Below are 21008 nucleotides of genomic sequence, written 5' to 3'. Positions count from 1 at the left end.
TGTTGGTTAAACAAATGGACAAATGAGCATATACATGAATATTCCCAGCACATATCAATCCAGTGGTATTTATGACCTGCTGGACTGACTTTGGTTTACAAATTAAACAAGCCATGAAATTTGAATTTAGTAAAAAGAATTTAGTTTGGGCCTGTACGTCAACTAATAACTATCTGGACTATTTTTAGCAAGTTGTTAGGATGTCAGGATTTAAAGCTGTAATACACCTGCTTTTTTCGGAAAGGGGTCACATGCCATCCCCTGGCCATCTCTGTTCTGGTTAAGCTAGTTGCATAGTTTCTATCTGCATAGCTGTCCTCTGACTATAATCAAATACCAGCCCATGAAGACAGGAAGAAAAAGTGAAAACCTCAGTGCAGAGGTATACAAATCCTTACTTGAAGAACACATACATTAGATGGAGACTTACCTTCTTGAAAACATATAACTTTCTAAAAGCCCTCACCTCCAGCCTCCTCTGGACAGTGAGCTGTCCAAATGAACAAAGCAAGAGTTGATTTACAAAAATATTATTTGAACAAGGCTTTGGGTATCTTCAGTGCAAGACCCATAACTCACTCATCAGTGTTTCCCCTATAATTCTTTGAAGGGAACTTCCAATGTACAAGTTGCCCAATAAAGGTTGAAGAAGGGAAAAGGAAACAAAGGGAGGGCAAGTAGGAATTGTGAACAGTAGGGCACGCTGGTTAAGCATCCGGGATCAAAAGGTATATTTCTACCCTTAGCACAGAAACCTTATTTTTTGTTGGCTCCCTTCTCAGAAACCTACTGGGAGCAGCTTTTGTTCCCTCTAATCACAATTGTACCCACAGAGAGCAAATCATCTCTTCTCCACGGCTGGGTGTCTGTGTGTCTACATGGAAATCCTTCATGACTCCCCATTACCCACAATGAAATCCAAACTCCCAGCATCATTCCCAGCCTGACCCAGGGCCCCGTCTTCTGCTACACTTCACCCACCCACCTAAGAAACTATATTGTAGCCACACAGGAATTCTTGCCTTTTGCCAAACATACCATTCTATTTTATGCTTCATGCCTTTGCACCTGCTGCCCTTTCTTCCCCTCATCCCCTTTCAGCCAATGTTTCCAAATTGTTAAAGACCCCAGTGAAATGTCACCTCCTCAGTGAAGTTCTTCCCTACCTAGGAGGGAAGTCACTCATTCCCTTGAGTAGTCATGGCTCTTATGCCTGATCCTGTTGTTTTTATCACAGAATATTGAAAACTAGTAAATACTAATCTATTAGTAAATACTAATATGTCTTTACCTCCAGCACTTTGATGATTGAGATTTATCTTTGTATCCTCTCATGTAAGCCTAGGAGATATGTACTATAATTAATTCCACTATTGATGAGAAAACAAAAATACAGAGAAGTTAAATAAGTTGCCCAGGTCCAGACAACCAGTAACTTATAACTCTCTGATTTGAACACAGGGAATGAGGGCTCAGAACAAACCCTTTCAACTACCTTGAAATGCCACTTTTGTTTAAAATAATCATGCTGGTTACCTTGTTACCTTTACTATGGCATTGATATTAATATAAATTCTTATTCTTAATCAGCCAGGTCAATTATTTATGTTTGTATATGAGTTATATAGATAATAAGTTCCATTTTAAACTATTATCCTAGAATATATGCTAGTTGTTAAAATCTCCCCAGTAAATCTCTGGCGTGCCCCAGGTGCAATGGAAGGTAATACGGGTAGTCTTTTCAGCTCAGGGGAGATTGTTATTTTTATTTAAATTTCTTGTTCCTGCATCTTGTTTCTTCAGCTAAATATTTGACTACCTCAAGACTGGACTCGTTCTTTTATTTTAAGGGTACCCCAAAGGACCTAGAGCAGCTGTGTTCATGATAGGCACTGAAACTTTTACTGAATAAATTAATGCAAGAACAAAACTGCTTCCTTGTTGCCATCCACCAACAACTTATTGAGAATGTGGCATCAAGTTGAATATCTAAGAGTTGACAAACTTTCTTGCTGGGGTCCCAGGTTTCAGAGAGTTGGTAGTTAGTTTGGATGGCAAAGATGGAGTGATTACTTGACCAGAAATCTCTCCTCCGAATCTCCAACCCTTTCTTCAGTCAAGCATCTGGTGGCCTCCATCCTAATCACCTTTTGTAAATATCCAGCGTTTCCTCTTCTCATTCCTGACTGGCTTATTCTGGGCACATTCTCTGTGCCAGCCATTGTGCTAGGACGTGGGGACAGAAACATTCTGTATAAGAGAATCAGAATCCAAATGTATTAGCCAGTAATTAAGAAATACACTACCTACAAGGAAAGGAGTTTTGAGGTGGTAGATGAGCTGTAACTTTGGAACCAGAAGACCCTTGGTTTAATTCCCAGCTCTGTCACTTAACTAGGTATTTGACCTTGTTCAAGTTATCTAACCTCTCAAAGCTTCTGTTTTCTTATTTTAAAAAGTATTTAATAAACCATCTACCTGAGAGGGCGATCATGCAGATTAAATGTCTTTCCACTTAACCCATCCCTCCTTTTTAAATAAAGACAAAATAACTTTATGGATGTTTTTGATATTTAGCATCTCATCCTCACCTCCGTGATTCCATGACCCTGGATAATTTGAAACTGCTTCTCCTGAAATGCTTATTCCTTCTATTTTTTTTTTTTTTTTGAAAAAAGCATTGTGCCTCCAAACTTTAGAACTCCCACTTCTTGGCCTTTGAAATGAAATCTAGAATGTAGAGTTCCTTCTTGTATATCTTTATCTTAAGACTAGGCCCTGAGTAACTGGATTGACATCTTATGACTCTGAATCAAATTCAATAGTCTCTTCCCAGTTCCAGACTCTGCCAGTGACTATTTCCCTCTCTGATCTCAAGCTCCACCAAGGGCTCTTCATTCCCATTGTCCACTTTTGGAAACTTCCCCTCACTCTTCTCTGGATGACGGCAAGTCTTCCTCAGGTGAACTAACTTTTAAAATACTCTCCTTTTATCTTAAATCATATAATGGCATATTGTCCATTATCTCTATTTATGCACCATGCAATGTTAGAACCAACACAGGCATTATTCAAACATAACTTATTTGGGGCTACTTTGGGGTCTGGCAACAGTGACATTTCCTTAGAGGATGGTTGAAAAAAAATGCACTGCATCCTATTTCTTGAATAGAGGCTTGCATAATCAACCAAGTAGAAAGAAATGTTGAGATGCATTTAACCTCATTAGTTTCAAAAGGACTGACTCCAATCCATTAGAGTTGAGATACATTAGTGAAACTCAACTATTTCCAAATCTCATTTACATAATGGATGAGATGTGAAATGAGCCCAATGCAAGGGGAGCCGCCCAGAGGCACTAAAGTTTATCATAATATGTAAGAGTTCTTTTAGATCATTGCATTAAATTTCCACTAACAATATAACAAATTAATTGTATTACTGTACTAGCTCAAAGTCTACTGAGTGGAGAGTACCAGTGAGGAAGGCAGCCAGGTTTTCAAGGACTGTGGATGGGGAAGGATGCTCAGAGGGATATGATGACTGTTACTTTACCTTTCTTCTGCCCCTTTAAGAAATTCTAGGCACCTCTGTAATCTGATGGTGGACTTTGGCTTTATTAGTGAGGTAAGCAAGGATGAGTAAATCAACTGTATCAGACAAGCCTCAGGACATCTAGAAATTGATCATTCTGCCGAAATAAGCACTCTGTGTTTATTAGCTGGGAGTTCATCACTATCACTTCTCCTCATCCAATTCCTAAGAGATTTCAAAGCCATCATCATGGTATTAGCTCGTCTGACTGAACTAGTAGAGATAAAGATTAGGAGATCTATCTAAAGATGGGTCTGAGTTTCTGTGATTTTTTTTTCTCTTCTGTTGCAAAAAAGAGAGCTTTTCTAGCACACATTCTGTGTCTATATGTGTATGCCTACACACAGTCACAATGTGTTTGCATTTTACAGGATGATTTCAAATAGTGGAACAAAGTAGGTGGTTTGAAGAAAGCCATATTCAATGAAGCCCTTAAAACAATGCAACTTTCCCACATATAAAGCAATGACTACTTAACAAAGGGGCTGTATGCTGAATTGGCTTCTCTAGCTGATACAGTGTGTCCATACAGTGGGCGATCTTACACTGGGAATAATTAGATTCCGTAATCACATTTATAAACCTAATATCCATACATGGCCAGACTCCTACAGATATGTTCTTAAGAGATGAGTACATATTGGACTGATCTTTCACAAACCAGTAACTATGCATTTATCTATTTACACATATATTTATAGACACACATGCATTTAAGCTCCTGATATCAAGCTCTTTTCTCAATGTGGCTTCTAAATAAGCAGTAATCAAAATGCAAATAAGGTGACCCAGTTAGCACCAAGATCTGTATTACCATGCAGATGTGCACTGCAAGTCTGTGTTCTAAAGGTAAAAAGGAAGATACTACAAAAGATGCTTATATTAACAGCTACTGAGCCCTTCACATTAGGGAGAGTCTAGGGAAGAATCCTCCAGAGCCAGTGATCTTATAGCTTGGATCACAACTGCCATTTTTGGCTTGGTCTGTTTTAAAGCTGCCCTGTGAGTATAGAATAACCAGCATGCAAGAAGGCTGCTTCTGTGAAGTCTCAGAATGTAATCCTTTTAGCAGAAAGCCAACATGCTGGCCTGAGACAGTCCAAGAATAAGGCTGGGGTCAGAGTCATACCCCTGTCACCCTCTTTGTGTGACACTGGGCAAAGCAAGATACATCCGTTTCTGGGGCTCAATTGCCCAGGAAGGACTGGACTACTTCCCTTCCAACTCTAAACTGCCTTGATTTTACTTTGCTGAAGCTCCTTTGTGCTCATCTATTGAAACCTATAACATGCTTTATGTGCATCAGTTGCAAATTCCTAACCTACCTGATCACCAAGTATGTCACAAGAGCATATTTGATGCAGTGTGCTACTAAATTGGTTTTAATTACATGTATGCATCCTTTCTTCCCTTGTTAGTATCTTTTGAAAATCCCTTTGTTATATTTTTCAGTGAAACAGGTACCACTCTATTATCTCTGTTTTTTAAGCTTAGGAGTAGTTACATCAGCATTCTGTTTGGTTCTATCTATCTGCTCTTAATCCTTCTGGTGTGTGTGTGTGTGTGTGTGTGTGTGTGTGTGTGTGTGTGTGTGTGTGTGTGTGTGCAGAAATTGACTTAGGCAGGCCAGGGTACTAACCTGAGCTTAAAAGTATCTTTGAACCTTCAGCTGTGTACAAAATGTGTTGTGTGTGTGTGTGTGTCTGTATGTCTGTGTGTACATGTGTACGCTTTTTTCCTAAGAAGAGGTTCTCATGTCTAAGATGCAGAAAGATTAAAAACCTCTAACCTGAGATGTCTCCTCTTTGCAATTTTGATGTTCGCTTTATTTCCATTCTGGGTGATATCACTGGGCACATCTAGAAAATACCTTTCATCTGGTGTGACTTTTTCACTGTAGGATTAGGAGAGACTGACTTCTACATCATTAGAATTTACTGTATAAGGGATTCTTTAATAAAAAATCTCTTTGAAGTTCCAGTAGACAAAATGTTCTCTCCTCAGCCCATTTCTTCACTTCTAAATTAAGAGAAGCAAGAACTAATCAGATTGTTCAGCAGTTTCTCTGAATCTAGACAACTTAGAATAGTAAAGCTAGAATAGATTCTGACCAAGAGGAAACTGAAGCACAGTGAGATTCCAAGTGCTGTTCAAGTTCATCCAGTCAGTGTGGAGCAGAGCCTGAAATAACTCAACTCTCAGAACTCTAGTCTCTTAACTTTCATATTAACAAATTATTTGTCTCTGGTACAATTTATTGACTATAAGTGTTCATTGTATAGTTTCTTTGTGTCCGCATTATGCTAGGAAGATATAAGAAAATATTATAAAATCTCTACATCCTAAAGAATTTAAATCTTGTAGGAGACATACACGACTTCAACATATGAAATAATTTTAAAATGAAACAATTAGTACAAAGACACTGTAGTGCTAAGTAATAATAGTTAAAACAATTGACTTCTTACTCTCTAGGCACCATAAAAAGTGTTTTTGGATGTGTTAGTTTTTCTATTACTGCTATAACAAATTTCTACAAACTTAATAGCTTCACCAACACAAATTTATTATATTACAGTATTGGAGGTCAGAAGTCCAAGATGAGTCTCACTGAGCTAAAATCAAAGTATCAACTTCTTTTCTGAAAACTATAGGAAAGAATCTATTTCCTTGTCTTTTCCAGCTTCTTGAAGCCATTTGCATTCCTTAACTCATGTCCCTCCTCTTCCATCTTCAAACCCAGCAGCCTAGCCGCTCTCTTACCCTACTTCCATCACCACATCTCTTTCTCTGACTCTTCTTTTCTACCTCCTTCTTTCACTTCAGTGGACACTTTTGATTACATTTTGACCATCTCGTAATCAAGGATACTTTCTAGATGTTAAGGTCAGCTGATTGACAATATTAATTCTGTCTGCATCCTTAATTCTCTCTTGCTATGATACATAACACATTCACAGGTTCTAGGAATTAGAAAGAGGGACATTATTTTCTGTCTACCACAATATATAAACTCCTTTAATCCTCAGTAACCTCGTTTAACAGATGAGGAAACTGAGCATAGAGAGCTGACATGAATTGCCCCAAATCACACAGCTAGTAATGCAGGTAGTCTTACTCCAGAGAATGTGTTCTTCACCTGTACTCTATACTGTGCTGAAAAAGGAGTTTTAGATTAGAGGACCAAGTGTGCACGGGTGGCTTCCCCAGAAGGTTTGGGCCTAGAAGAATAAATGTGTATTCCATTTGTCCATTCATCCATCCAACACTTTTGAGTATGTAATATCTATCAAGCTAAGTGCTGGGAAATCAAAAGAAAGTTAGACGTGGTTCCTGACTTCTAGAATTTTGCAGTTGCCTACAAAAATTGTCAGAGAAATGAACAAATAATTACACAATAGGAGATAAGTCCTATTGCAGAAGTCTGTCCAAGTTGATAAGACATGTTTGTGGAAGGGAGAAACTAAATCTACCTGACAACGAGATGTGGGTTTAATTTTTCCCAATTGCCTTTCCAAACATATCTTTCAGTGTTTGTTTTTTACAACTCAGCCCAAGCACTCTTGTCTCAGTTGCACAAAGAAGGCTTGTTATTTCTGCTTTTGCTCTTGTCTTTTCCCAGCCCTGGCAGGCTCTCCCTCTACTTCTAGTTATTGAATTCTACTCATCGTTCAAGACTGGGGTTTTTGTACCTGTAACTGTCTTCCTGAGTGGACAGGCTAGCCCCTTTCAGAGAAGGTTCATGATCCCTGTACTTAATGGTACCTGGTACTTACAGGCTCTTAATGAATGTTGAATTAATATATGCATGAGCACAAAACCACCTCAGATCCCACTGAGATCTCATTTTCCTCCTAATTTGTGGAGGACTCATTTGGCTTCCTGTCTCATTTGGTTTATCAGTTTTGTAAGTGTTTTTGTCTTATCCCACTCTCCACTTCTAAACCTTCTCTACAAAGACAGAGATCACATTTTCTGAGTTGTGCTGTGCAGCACTCAAATACCTGTTGATTTTAAAATGATTGACTCCAGGCTAACTGAATAGCATTCTACTTACAAGTGACCTTGCCTGAATTTCATCTCTCAAGGTCCCAAAATGAAGTAAAACTCATTTGACACAAAACACATGTTGATAAGACCACCACCTGCAATTGAGCAAGTAGTTCACTTTCTGTAGGAACCTGGCTCGAGGGGAGAAATGCACTGAAATCCAGTGCATGCTCCTCTCTCCAAACCATGAGCAGTGGGGGTGCATGTGCACACAGGAAGCCATAACTTAATCTAACTTTTACAATGGTGCCCTCCCTTTGCTAAGAGCTGGGTCCTTGGGAATCTCCACCTAGGTGGGATGACTTTTACAAATTCACCCAAAGATTCTGTATCGGTAGCAAAGCCTCTGTTTTTTGATGATTAAAAAGGCACTTTAGGATCTTTCAGTATCCTTATAAAAAGTAACAACTATCTTTATGCTATGCAGAGATTATTAGAATGCACTTCTTAGAAAACTTAGGGACTTCACTGCTTAGACCAGTGTCACGTCCCTGGTATGGTAGATGTTCAATAAATATTTGTTCAATTAATGAATAAAGTGATGCAACAAAAAATAACACTTTATTGACTTTGGCACAGAAAAATATTGTTTTCCAAATCCCAAGGTTATCTATCTCCTTTTTCTTAATTTTATTTTATTTATTTTTTTTATACAACAGGTTCTTATTAGCTATCTATTTTATACGTATTACTATATATATATATGTCAATTCCAATCTCCCACTTCATCCCACCAGCACCCCCACTCCCGCTTTCCCCCCTTGGTGTCCATACATTTGTTCTCTACATCTGTGTCTCTATTACAGCCTTGCAAGCCGGTTGATCTGTACCATTTTTCTAGATTCCACATATATGCGTTAATAAACGATATTTGTTTTTCTCTTTCTGACTTACTTCACTCTGTATGACAGTCCCTAGGACCATCCATGTCTCTACAAATGACATAATTTCATTCCTTTTTATGGCTGAGTACTATTCCATTGTATATATGTACCACATCTTTATCCATTCATCTGTTGATGGACACTTAGGTTGCTTCCATGACCTGGCTATTGTAAACAGTGCTGCAATGAACATTGGGGTGCATGTGTCTTTTTGAATTATGGTTTTCTCTGGGTATATGCCCAGTAGTGGGATTGCTGGGTCATATGGTAATTCTGTTTTTAGTTTTTTAAGAAACCTCCATACTATTCTCCATAGTGGCTGTACCAATTTACATCTGCACCTAAAGTGCAAGAGGGTTCCCTTTTCTCCACACCTTCTCCAGCATTTGTTGTTTGTAGATTTTCTGATGATGCCCATTCTAACCGGTGTGAGGTGATACCTCATTGTAGTTTTGATTTGCATTTCTCTAATAATTAGTGGTGTTGAGTAGCTTTTCATGTGCCTCTTGGCCATCTGTATGTCTTCTCTGGGGAAATGTCTACTTAGGTCTTATGACCATTTTTTGATTGAGTTGTTTGTTTTTTTGATATTGAGCTACATGAGTTGTTTATATATTTTGGAGGTTAATCCTTTATCCATTTATCTGTTTTGTAAATATGTTCTCGCATTCTGAGGGTTGTTTTTTCATCTTGTTTATAGTTTCCTTTGCTGTGTAAAAGCTTTTAAGTTTCACTAGGTCCCATTTGTTTATTTCTGTTTTTATTTCCATTAATCTAGGAGGTGGGTCAAAAAAGATCTTGCTGTGATTTATGTCAAAGAGTATTCTCCCTATGTTTTCCTCTGAGAGTTTTGTAGTGTCTAGGCTTGCATTTAGGTCTTTAATCCATTTTGAGTTTATTATTGTGTATGGTGTTAGGGAGTGTTCTAATTTAATTCTTTCATATGTAGCTGTCCAGTTTTCCCAGCACCACTGATTGAAGAGACTGTCTTTGCTCCATTGTATATCCTTTCCTGCTTTGTCATAGATTAGTTGACCGTAGGTGTGTGGGTTTATCTCTGGGCTTTCTATCCTGTTTCATTGATCTATATTTCTGTTTTTGTGCCAGTACCATATTGTCTTGATTACTGTAGCTTTGTAGTATAGTCTGAAGTCAGGGATTCTGATTCCTCCAGCTCCATTTTTTCCCCATCAAGATTGTTTTGGCTATTCGGTGTCTTTCGTGTATCCATACAGATTTTAAGATTTTTTGTTCTACTTCTGTAAAAAATGCCATTGGTAATTTGATAGGGATTGCATTGAATCTATTGATTGCTTTGGGTCCTATAATCATTTTCACAATATTGATTCTTCTCATCCAAGAACATCGTATATCTATACATCTGTTTGTGTCATCTTTGATTTCTTTCATCAGTGTCTTATAGTTTTCTGAGTACAGGTCTTTTACCTCCTTACGTAGGTTTATTCCTAGGTATTTTACTCTTTTTGTTGCAATGGTGAATGGGATTTTTTCCTTAATTTCTCTTTCTGATCATTCATTGTTAGTGTATAGAAATGCAAGGGATTTCTGTGCATTAATTCTGTATCCTGAAACTTTACCAAATTCATTGATTAGCTCTAATAGTTTTCTGGTGGCATCTTTAGGATTCTCTATGTATAGTATCATGTCATCTGCAAATGGTGACAGTTTTACTTCTTCTTTTCCAATTCATATTCCTTTTATTTCTTTTTCTTCTCTGAATGCCATGGCTAGGACTTCTAAGACTATGTTGAATAAGAGTGGAGAGAGTGGACATCCTTGTCTTGTTCCTGATCTTAGATAAAATGCTTTCAGTTTTTTACCGTTAAGAATGATGTTTGCTGTGGGTTTGTCGTATATGGCCTTTATCATGTTAAGGTAGATTCCCTCTATGCCCACTTTCTGGAGAGTTTTTATCATAAATGGGTGTTGAATTTTGTCAAAAGCTTTTTCTGCGTCTATTGCAATGATCATATGGTTTTTATTCTTCAATTTGTTAATATGGTGTATCACATTGATGGATTTGCATATAATGAAGAATCCTTGCATCCCTGGGATAAATCCCACTTAATCATGGTGTATGATCCTTTTAATGTGATGCTGGATTCTGTTTGCTAGTATTTTGTTGAGGATTTTTGCATGTATATTCATCAGTAATATTGGTCTGTAATTTTCTCTTTTTGTAGTATCTTTGTCTGGTTTTGGTATCAGAGTAGTGGTGGCCTCATAGAATGAGTTTGGGAGTGTACCTTCCTCTGCAATTTTTTGGAAGAGTTTGAGAAGGATGGGTGTCAGCTCTTCTCTAAATATTTGATAGAATTCACCTGTGCAGCCATCTGGTCCTAGACTTTTGTTTGTTGGAAAAATTTAATCAGAGTTTCAACTTCATTACTTGTGATTTGTCTGTTCATGTTTTCTATTTCTTCCTGGTTCAGTCTTGGAAAGTTATACCTTTCTAAGAATTTGCCCATTTCTTCCAGGTTGTTCATTTTATTGGCATAGGGTTGCTTGTAGTAGTCTCTTAGGATGCTTTGTATTTCTGCGGTGTCCGTTGTAACTTCTCCTTTTTCATTTCCAATTTTGTTGATTTGAGTCCTCTCCCTGTTTTTCTTGATGAGTCTGGCTAAAGGTTTATCAATTTTGTTTATCTTCTCAAAGAACCAGCTTTTAATTTTATTGATCTTTGCTATTGTTTTCTTGTTTCTATTTCATTTATTTCTGCTCTAATCTTTATGATTTCTTTCCTTCTACTAATTTTGGGCTTTGTTTGTTCTTCTTTCTCTAATTACTTTAAGTGTAAAGTTAGGTTGTTTATATGAGAGTTTTCTCATTTCTTGAGGTAGGATTGTATTGCTATATACTTTCCTCTTAGAACTGCTTTTGCTGCATCCCATAGGTTTTGGATCATCGTGTTTTCATTGTCATTTGTCTCTAGGTATTTTTTGATTTCCTGTTTGATTTCTTCAGTGACTACTTGGTTAGTTAGTAGCATATTGTTTAGCCTCCATGTGTTTGTGTTTTTACATTTTTTTCCCTGTAATTTATTTCTAATCTCATAGCAGTGTGGTCAGAAAAGATGCTTGATATTATTTCAATTTTCTTAGATGTACTGAGGCTTGATTTGTGACCCAAGATGTGATCTACACTGGAGAATATTCCGTATGCACTTGAAAAGAAAGTGTAATCTGCTGTTTTCATATGGAGTGTCCTATAAATATCAATTAAATCTATCTGGTCTCTTGTGTCATTTAAAGCTTGTGTTTCCTTATTAATTTTCTGTCTGGATGATCTGTCTGTTGGTGTAAGTGAGGTGTTAAAGTCCCCCACTATTATTGTGTTACTGTCGATTTCCTCTTTTGTAGCTGTTAGCTCTCGCCTTATGTATTGAGGTGCTCCTCTGTTGGGTGCATATATATTTATAATTGTTATATGTTTTTCTTGGATTGATCCCTTGATAATTATGTATTGTCCTTCATTGTCCCTTGTAACATTCTTTACTTTAAAGTCTATTTTATCTGAAATGAGTATTGCTGCTCCAGCTTTCTTTTGATTTACATTCGCATGGAATATCTTTCTCCATCCCCTCACTTTCACTCTGTATGTGTCCCTAGGTCTGAAGTGGGTCTCTTGTAGACAGCATATATATTGGTCTTGTTTTAGTATCCATTCAGCTAGCCTGTGTTTTTTGGTTGGAGCATTTAATCCATTCACATTTAAGGTAATTATCTATATGTATGTTCCTATTACCATTTTCTTAATTGTTTTGGGTCTGTTTTTGTAGGTCATTTTCTTTTCTTGTGTTTCCCACTTAGAGAAGTTCCTTTACATTTGTTGTAGAGCTGGTTTGGTGGTGCTTAATTATCTTAGCTTTTGCTTGTCTGTAAAGCTTTTGATTTCTCCATCAAATCTGAATGAGATACTTGCCAGATAGAGTAATCCTGGTTGTAGATTCTTCCCTTTCATCACTTTAAATATATCATGCCACTCCCTTCTGGCTTGTAGAGTTTCTGCTGAGAAATCAGCTTTTCACCCTATGGGAGTTCCCATGTATGTTATTTGCCATTTTTCCCTTGTTGTTTTTAATAATTTTTCTTTGTCTTTAAGTTTTGTCAGTTTGATTACTATGTTTCTTGGCATGTTTCTCCTTGGGTTTATCCTGCCTGGGACTCTCTGTGCTTCCTGGACTTGGGTGGCTATTTCCTTTCCCATGTTAGGGAAGTTTTCAACTACAATCTCTTCAAATATTTTCTTGGGTCCTTTCTCTCTCTCTTCTCCTTCTGGGACTCCTATAATGTGAATGTTGTTGCCTTTAATGTTGTCCCAGAGGTCTCTTAGGCTGTCTTCATTTCTTTTCATTCCTTTTTCTTTATTCTGTTCCACAGCTGTGAATTCTACCATTCTGTCTTCCAGCTCACTTATCTGTTCTTCTGCCTCAGTTATTCTGCTGTTCCTTCCCTCTAGTCTATTTTTCATTTCAGTTATTTTATTGTTCATCTCTGTTTTTTTCTTTAATTCTTCCAGGTGTTTGTTCTTTAATTCTTCTAGGTCTTTATTAAACATTTCTTGCATCTTCTCGATCTTTGCCTCCATTCTTTTTCCAAGGTCCTGGATCATCTTCACTATCATTATTCTCAATTCTTTTTCTGGAAGGTTGCCTATCTCCACTTCATTTAGTTGTTTTTCTGGGGTTTTATCTTGTTCCTTCATCTGATACATAGTCCTCTGCCTTTCATTTTATCTTCTGTGAATGTGGTTTTCATTCCACAGGCTGCAGGATTGTAGTTCTTGCTTCTGCTGTCTGCCCTCTGACAAGCATACCTATTTCTTGATTCACTTTATTCTGTAACGTATATCCCCTTATTTCCATGGGTGAAGTTCATTTGCAAACAAGAAAAAATAGCAATGGGAGCATTCGAGCAGACAACCAATATGTGAGAAAAGGAATTATAATCAAGTTTTCAGTGTGAGTTTCCTCTTGTGAAAAATATATTATCTACTGGTTTGCCCAAAAGTCAATGTGTCATGGGACAGAAAAGAATATTGAATTGAGTAAAGAGGCATGGATTTCAGCACCGCTTTCTTCGCACTTGTGATATGTGAGCTTGAGCACATCACCTGGTCCTCTGTGCCTTGGTTTTCTTATTTGTGAATTTGGAGTTTCACCATCTGCCTCTTGTCATCCACAGGGATACTGCAAGGGGCAAATAGCATAATGCATGTCATTGCTCTTTGCAAGGTTAAAAGCCACCGAGTGTTCAACAAAACATGCCTCTCAGTCCATGCCAAGCACTGAATTCTACAGTGAAAGGGCCAGGAAGGTGACAGAAGGAACTAACCACCCCACTGGTGTCGGCCTCTGTCACTATGCCATCCTAAGTTTTGTCTCCAAGAAACATCTGCATTTGCAATCTTAGAATTAAAATGTTAATTAAACCTATATAAATTGCATAGTATTTTCCAGATATACTGCTTTCTGTAGTAAATGTTACAAAATGAATTACGTATGATCCCTGGATGATGATTTTATCAGCCCCTTTATTTTAAAGAAACTATGAGATGAGGACTCAGTCAGGAGTTAGGATCTATTTCTTACCACTTCTTATCAGCTGTGTGATTTTAGATGAGTTGTCTGACCTCCTTGAACCTCCATTTTCTCATCTAGAAAAAAGGAGTAAATAATAACTGTCCCACAAAGGTTTGTTTGTTTGTTTGTTTCCCCATAGAGAAAATGAGATAAGTAGATAACTAACTTTACAAACCTAGAGCAACATACAAATTACTCTATGGTGAGGCTGGTTTTTATTATCCAAGGTCACAGAGCTCATTAAAGAGATCCTGGGAAAGTCAGCCACCGTAGACCCTGCTTTTCTTCCATGACCCCTGTAACCTTGAGCAACCTGGGGAAGAGGTAATTGAACAAAAACTACTACTTCGGAAGAAACAGAATCAAAATATCGAAACTATTGACTCACCCTTAAGGCAGTAAACAGTGCTTCGGTCTCTGACCTTTCCACATTCTGGGGCAGTCAATAACCTGGCTGCTAGATGCAGCGCCTGCCACTGATTCTGATTTGGGAGTACTTTAACCTTGAACTAAGCTCCAAGTAACCAAGGCAACAGGAAGTCAGCTTCTGCGTCAAAGGAGTTGGAATCCATAAATCAAGTCCCTAATGCAAACACGGTGTGCAGGTAGAGGTTCAAGAGGATAAGTGGTCTATGAGAAATTACCTTTGAAAATGAGTGACTGTCCCTCGATAGGCTACTGCACAGTTTCAAAGAGTTTTTTAAAAATTTATCAATAGAGGTCTACAGGTTATAGTAGAATGTTTTCATATAAGTTTAACTTTTTTTATTTCCTTTTGGCTTCTCTGTCTTAATTATAAACAGATGTTGGATCCACAAAGTTATTAGCATTGTTATTTCCTCCTTTAAAAATGTACTGGCCTCCAGATATGCAAGCCTCAATACAATTTGTCCTGTGTTGGGGTTTGGTGATCCTCTGAACACATCTACCAAGTGTGCTCTCCATGCAGACTGCTGTCCGAATTTGACATAGTGATCCTTTCCCAGATCAAAGCCATCCTTGCTTTTCCTCATGCCCCAGTGTAAAGAGCAGTGCCACATCTCAGTGGTCCAGTCAGTACAGTGCTGAATCTGGGCTTCTTTATGATTGATCTCCAGCCTCAAAAATCTTCCTCCCGTGGAGAGAGCAGCCAGGCCCATTCTGGGAAGGAACTTGCCAAATATCCCACCACTCTACCACCGCCGAGCATTTGTGAGAGCTTGTTTCTGAACTGTTTCATGTTCCTCTGGTCCTTTGGGTACCTCAGCATGGAGTATCAGCGGCCACCTGGAATGAAGAGAAACAAAGACTTCCAGTGGCCAGCCTGCCCAATGCTCTCTCCCAAGAAGTCACCCATTCCAGTCTCCTGAGACCTCTGCTCTCAGACAGAATGTATGCATTACAAGTACTGTTATATTAGCCTTTGTTTAACGGTTATCTAATATTCTTGCCCACATATACTACTTCTGGGATTGTTTCCCTAATCCTTTCAAAACTGAAAAATGTCTGAGCAAACATCAGGATTTTTTTTTTCAATTTGTTTTCAAATTCACTGGACAGCAACTGGCAAAAAGTACTATAATCTAGAAAATCCTAAATTATCTAGGGTTTTCAAGATAGCTAAAGAGTGACAATCTGAATTATAGAGTGTTTTAAGTGTCATCTTATTACTTTTAACTTATTCTATACCATAAACACTTGAGTAGCAAGGTACACCCGATAGAGGTGTGATCAGATCTGCTTTAAGGGAATGATGTGGATTGTGAACATTTGCATGAAAAGAGGTACAACTAAAATGGCTTGAAATCACTGTGTTCCCAAGTGAGAGTTAAATATCTGCCTGCTAATCCTGTTTATGGCTCATTCCCTGCACATATAATAATATGAGCAAAGAACTCCCTGTCCCACCTGTGTCCACAGGTACAAAGAGGACAGACAGATCAGGGAGTTTTTCCAAAGGAGCTGTTATCCAATAGAACTCTGGCAGCTTAGAGTCCCGGAGGTGTGCTGTGCAAAGGACGACTGCATCCATTTGACAGGAACAGGACCAGGGTGGCGTGGAGTACCACAGTGGGGAATTCTTATCAGACTCAGGCCTGCTGTCCCATTGCAGATTTGTTAGCAGCCCACTATTCTAGCACATCAGTCAGTCTACCCAGATGACCATACTGTGATAGACTTCTAGATTCTTTCCAAACTATGTTTATTTTGTTAATGGAAAAAGAGTTTAATATATGTTTGTGGTTTAAAAAATATTAACAATAAAGAAGGCTAAGGAGCAAAAGTAAAAACTCCCTCACTAATCTTCCCTGTGCTCTCCTTCCTCAGAATAACCATGGTTAACTATTTGGATGTATCTCCTTGCAGAAGATTCTGTTTGCATTTTACATATACTACATGTGTATACCTTGCGTATTCCTGGTACACCTGCATATTTTACAAGTGGGCATCATCCGGGGATCATGTACGTGTTTGCTGCACCTCCTGATTTCTTGATGGTTGTGCCTTGCGGTCTCTCTGTCATAGAAGTTGATGTTTGTCCACTCCCATAGTCAAACGCTATGAAATATGAAATCAAAAAAGAAAAATTGTATTTTTATTTACAACACGTCAAGTGGAGGTTTCAGAGATCGGGATGGAGAGTAGGAGAAAGGTAGTAGACAGTAAATGAAAGTGTCAGCATTTCTTCCTTAGGTGGTTACAGGTGCCTTTTCCAGGTGTGATATAGGCCCTCTGTGTCCTCAGTGTGAAGCATGCTGTTGGTAGGCCAGGTCATGGGCAGAAGTTGGAAGATGGTAAGGTAGACCAAGATGATCCCTGAGTTTAGCGTCTGGCTGCTTGAAAACTTCGAGCTCTGACATTAAGAGCTGTATGAGTTTAGTCAGTTATCTCTTAACATCTCAGAAATATGTTGTCCTCATCTATAAAAGTAAGAAAAGAGTAACCTCCACACTACATGCTTCACAGGGCTGCCGTTAGGCCAAAGTGAGCAGATCTCACTGGAGGTGAGCTGTTACTATAGGAGGGACCAGTGTCACTCAAGTTGGTTAAGATGGGAAAAAAGGTCAGGAACTACCATGATACGGCCTGTTTCATGTTATTGCTATCAGTGGCATGTAGCCAACAAATACAGAAATTCTGAGTAGATGACCATTTGACATGGATTCAGACACCTGCAGCTTCTGAACTTATGTTTGGATGAGTTGGAGAGTGACTTTTTTTGCAGCTAGTGATGTAGAAGGTGTCCAGAAATCCTTGGTCATGTCAGGGAAGAAAACTGAGCCTTTGTTGGCTGGTTTCCGTTTGGTCTGAGGAGCAGGTTATAATAGTGATAGCAGTATAATAGGAATAATCATAATAGGAAACAATTATATAGCATGAACTATGTGCCAGACACTGTTCTAGGCCCTTTATTTTGATTGATCATGGATGCCCCCAACCACCCCTATGAGGTAATGCAGTTCCATCCCATCTGCACAGTTAAGGAAGCTTGAAGCTTGGAGAGGTTAAGTAACTTGCTCATGATCACACAGTTGAAAAGTAAGAGGGCCGGGATTTGAGCCCAGCAAACAAGGCTCCAGAACAGTTCTTATAATGTGTTATGTAGTAAGTTTCCAGGCCCTTTCAGAGGCACCTCATAAGAGTCTACCCAGGCTTTTCAGCATCAAAAAATTGTGACTATTATGACCAGACACTCAAAGGACCCCAGGTTCAGCTCTTACTTGGCCCAGTCACTGTTGTGACACACCAGTCCCTACAGGGCATCTCCTGCCTCCAGAAGGCTGGCCTCTTGTCTGAATCATCTTCATTCCTCACCCATGACTTAGCAGACACTCTTCTCAGCACTGGGAATGCCTTTCCTTCGACCTTGCTGCTCTAGCATGAACTCTGGGAAGGCTTTCCTTACTTCTTCCCACACGAATCCCTGCCTCCTGAGAACTCCCCAGGCACTTGTAATGAATAACACACAGGCCTGCCCATACTTGTTGCCCAGTTTTTCCTTTTCATTCAGTCTTGTCTTCCTAGCTGGATGAGATGAGAAGCCTCACTAGGGTGGGGTCAACTTCTCCCCTCCATGCTCTGCACACCAAAACCTCTGTAAAGACAGGCTTCTTGATCCATGGAAGGTAAAGCATGCATGATGGCTTACACTGCTTCATTAGGCCTGTGCCCCAACCCCCACTTTCAGGCAGGCCACCTGGAATGTTGTCACCACTAACCTCAGCCACAAAACCAAAACCAGTCATGCTGCTAATTTGTTTTGTTTTGTTTCCTTTAAACATTCTAAAATGTCATTCTTGCACCAGAAGGAGGTCAGATCATTTGATGATTTCTTCAGGTCACTTTCAGATTTTATGTTGTCTGTCTTCCTATTTCTTTAAAGTAACTGCAGGCTTTGGGGTTATTTTTTTTAGCGATTCCAAGTCCCCACTTAAAAGTGGACCAAACAGCAGCACATAGTAAGAACGAGGGCTCAGCGTCCACTATGATGACCAGGAAGAAGCCAGCTGCAGTGGACAGTGTTGCAATCCCACCAGCCCCAGTGTTATCGCTCCTTGCTGCATCTGCAGCAACATCAGATGCAGGTGAGCACTTCACATGCTTTGGGTTCACCCCAGGGAAGGTGGGCATGGAGAAGGCCCTCCAGGAATGTGCTGCTGCTAAGTACAGGTAAGAGTTCTCTCTTCAGCCAACCTCCTGCAGACACTGAGCATGTGAGCTGTTTCAGCATTGGAGTTTTCAAGTGGGAGAAGGTCTAAGAAAGGAAGGAGATCATCTCAGAACCTAGAGGCAAAGGTCAGTGAGTAGTAGTAACAGTATTAATGACTCTTTATCAAGGCTTAGTAACTTCTAGTCTCTGCATATAGGACCTTATATATCTCATGTAACTCATAAAATAACTGTGAAATAAATACATGTGTCTCCATTCCAGAAGAGGAAGCTAATGGGAAGGAAACTTGCCCCAGGAACCTGTGGACACTCAGAATTCCAACTCAGATCCAAGACCCATGCTCTCAACCACTGCATTTCACTACCTCCTGTGCTCACCATGGTTGAGAGATGGTAATCAGAGTTTCCCTGAGGACTTGATTCATTCTAGCTCATGATATCATGAATTCCTCAATAGTCACCAGACTCCTCACTGGCAGTTTATAGAGTACAAGCGCCTTACTCAGACATCCCATATGCTCTGCCTTCCGCTACTCCCCACATCACCTCCCAGCAGTCCCGCGCACCAACCCCAGTTTGCCGCGCTCATCCCTACTGCCAGGAAGGAAGGCCTTGTACTTGGCTTAACACCTTTCTTTAGGACAGCCTCACTCGGTTCCTATTCACATCCCACAGATCTTCAAGGCCCAGGGAGTCACACCTCCTCTGAATGCCTGTAGCATCCAGTGTCTCTGCCATGCATTTACCACCCACTTGTAGACTGCATGAGAAATGCTTCTATTTAACTTCTTCTCTCTCATGACAGAATTGTTTGTACATCAGAGATAGAATCCATGATTTAGATTCTTGCTATCTTCAGTGCACACAGAGTGATGGCACATTCCATAAAATGTGTTGAATTGATGCACTGGTAAATGTTAAGCATACTGCAGTATTTACAAATGCCTATTATGATTAGAAGCCCAAGAAGACACTCGTTATTGATATTCACCTAAACTTATCTTCTAATTCAGCAGTTTGCTTTAAGCAGAGAACTCAGCTACATACCTACCTCCTTCATGGAGACCATTGGTAATTAGAAAATGAGCCCAACTGAAATGACAGAAAGAACTATTTGGAATGACACTTCCCAAACTGAGTTTCACAAAATATTGGTAGGTGTTTTGGGATAGATGTTTTCATAGTTAGGTGAGTGTGAGGAATGCTACACTGCATCTGCTTCCTTTCTGCAGGGTTTTTCTGAGCTTTTAATTGACCGATGTGCATTGTGAGGTTCCAGGAGGGTGAGACACAGAATTTCATGTCTTACCTGACCACAAAACTCATTTTTTTGGCAATAGCTCTTAAAATCTCTTGGAAGTGGTATTCTTCCCAGGCACTTGGGAAATCTTGCTCTGAAGAAACGGGATCATCTCTCAAATATGATCAAGATATTAACGTCTTTCACATGCTAGGTGTGAAATGAAAAGTTTTTTATGGAAATGCCAGGTAAACGATGCCAGCAATGAGAACAAGGAGAGGTCCTAGAAGGAGAGTCACAGAGGAAAGGGGAAGAAGCTGCCTCTGAGACTTGCAGCACCTTTATGGGAGGGCGCCTGTGGAGGGAGTCCGAGAAGTGGGCACTGCTGGAACTCTGGGAATTCATCACTTGTCTGGAGCGAAAGATTTGGGCCACGGTCTGCATACCCACCCAGATAACTGCTTGCTCGACCCTGTCGGTTAAGCTCTGGAGGCCTCCCTTAGCCTCCCTTTATGGATTTAAAAGTTAGCCTGCATGTTTCCGCCTTTGCTTGCCAAGCACAGATATTTCCCAGAGGCAAAAGACAGGTGATCCCCTATTTTCCTTCCCTGAACTCTTTCCATGCTGTGTGAGAGAACACATTCTTGGGATCCCAAGCTTCTACGGGCTTGCCTTCTCTATTTGCGTTCAATAATTTACAAATATGCCAAATGGGCGTAGAAACAGGTGGGTATTAAACTTTTAAACCTGCCTCTCTGGTAATCAGAGCTGAGCCAAAGCTCTCCTGTTTCAGGATGTAGGAATGGGCTGTTTATTTTTGGCAACGCTCAAATGAGACCCTCATGAGAGTTTCACAGATTTGGTCCATTTCCGGGTCTTAGGCTGCAGAGCAGAACTTTTGTGGGAAAACAGGCTAAAGATCTACTCCAGGTGCTGAAGGCCAGACCTTCCTGAGATTCCACTCCCCACAGACAAACGTCTTCCCACA

The 21008-nt window shown here is 39.5% G+C and overlaps 1 protein-coding gene across 1 annotated transcript in view; it reads left to right on the top strand.

Annotated features, from left to right (window-relative positions):
• Window positions 1-21008, top strand: part of SETBP1 (SET binding protein 1) — a 372240-nt gene that overhangs the window by 325048 nt on the left and 26184 nt on the right. The window contains exon 5 of the mRNA XM_060120961.1: window positions 18525-18695. Coding sequence (XP_059976944.1) covers window positions 18525-18695 — 171 coding nt within the window. The remainder of the gene's footprint in view (window positions 1-18524; window positions 18696-21008) is intronic.

This window comes from Lagenorhynchus albirostris, chromosome 14, assembly GCF_949774975.1.
Source record: "Lagenorhynchus albirostris chromosome 14, mLagAlb1.1, whole genome shotgun sequence".
NCBI classification, from domain to species: domain Eukaryota; kingdom Metazoa; phylum Chordata; class Mammalia; order Artiodactyla; family Delphinidae; genus Lagenorhynchus; species Lagenorhynchus albirostris.
The sequence above is the reverse complement of the archived record's forward strand: the minus strand, read 5'-3'. Positions and strand labels throughout refer to the sequence as shown.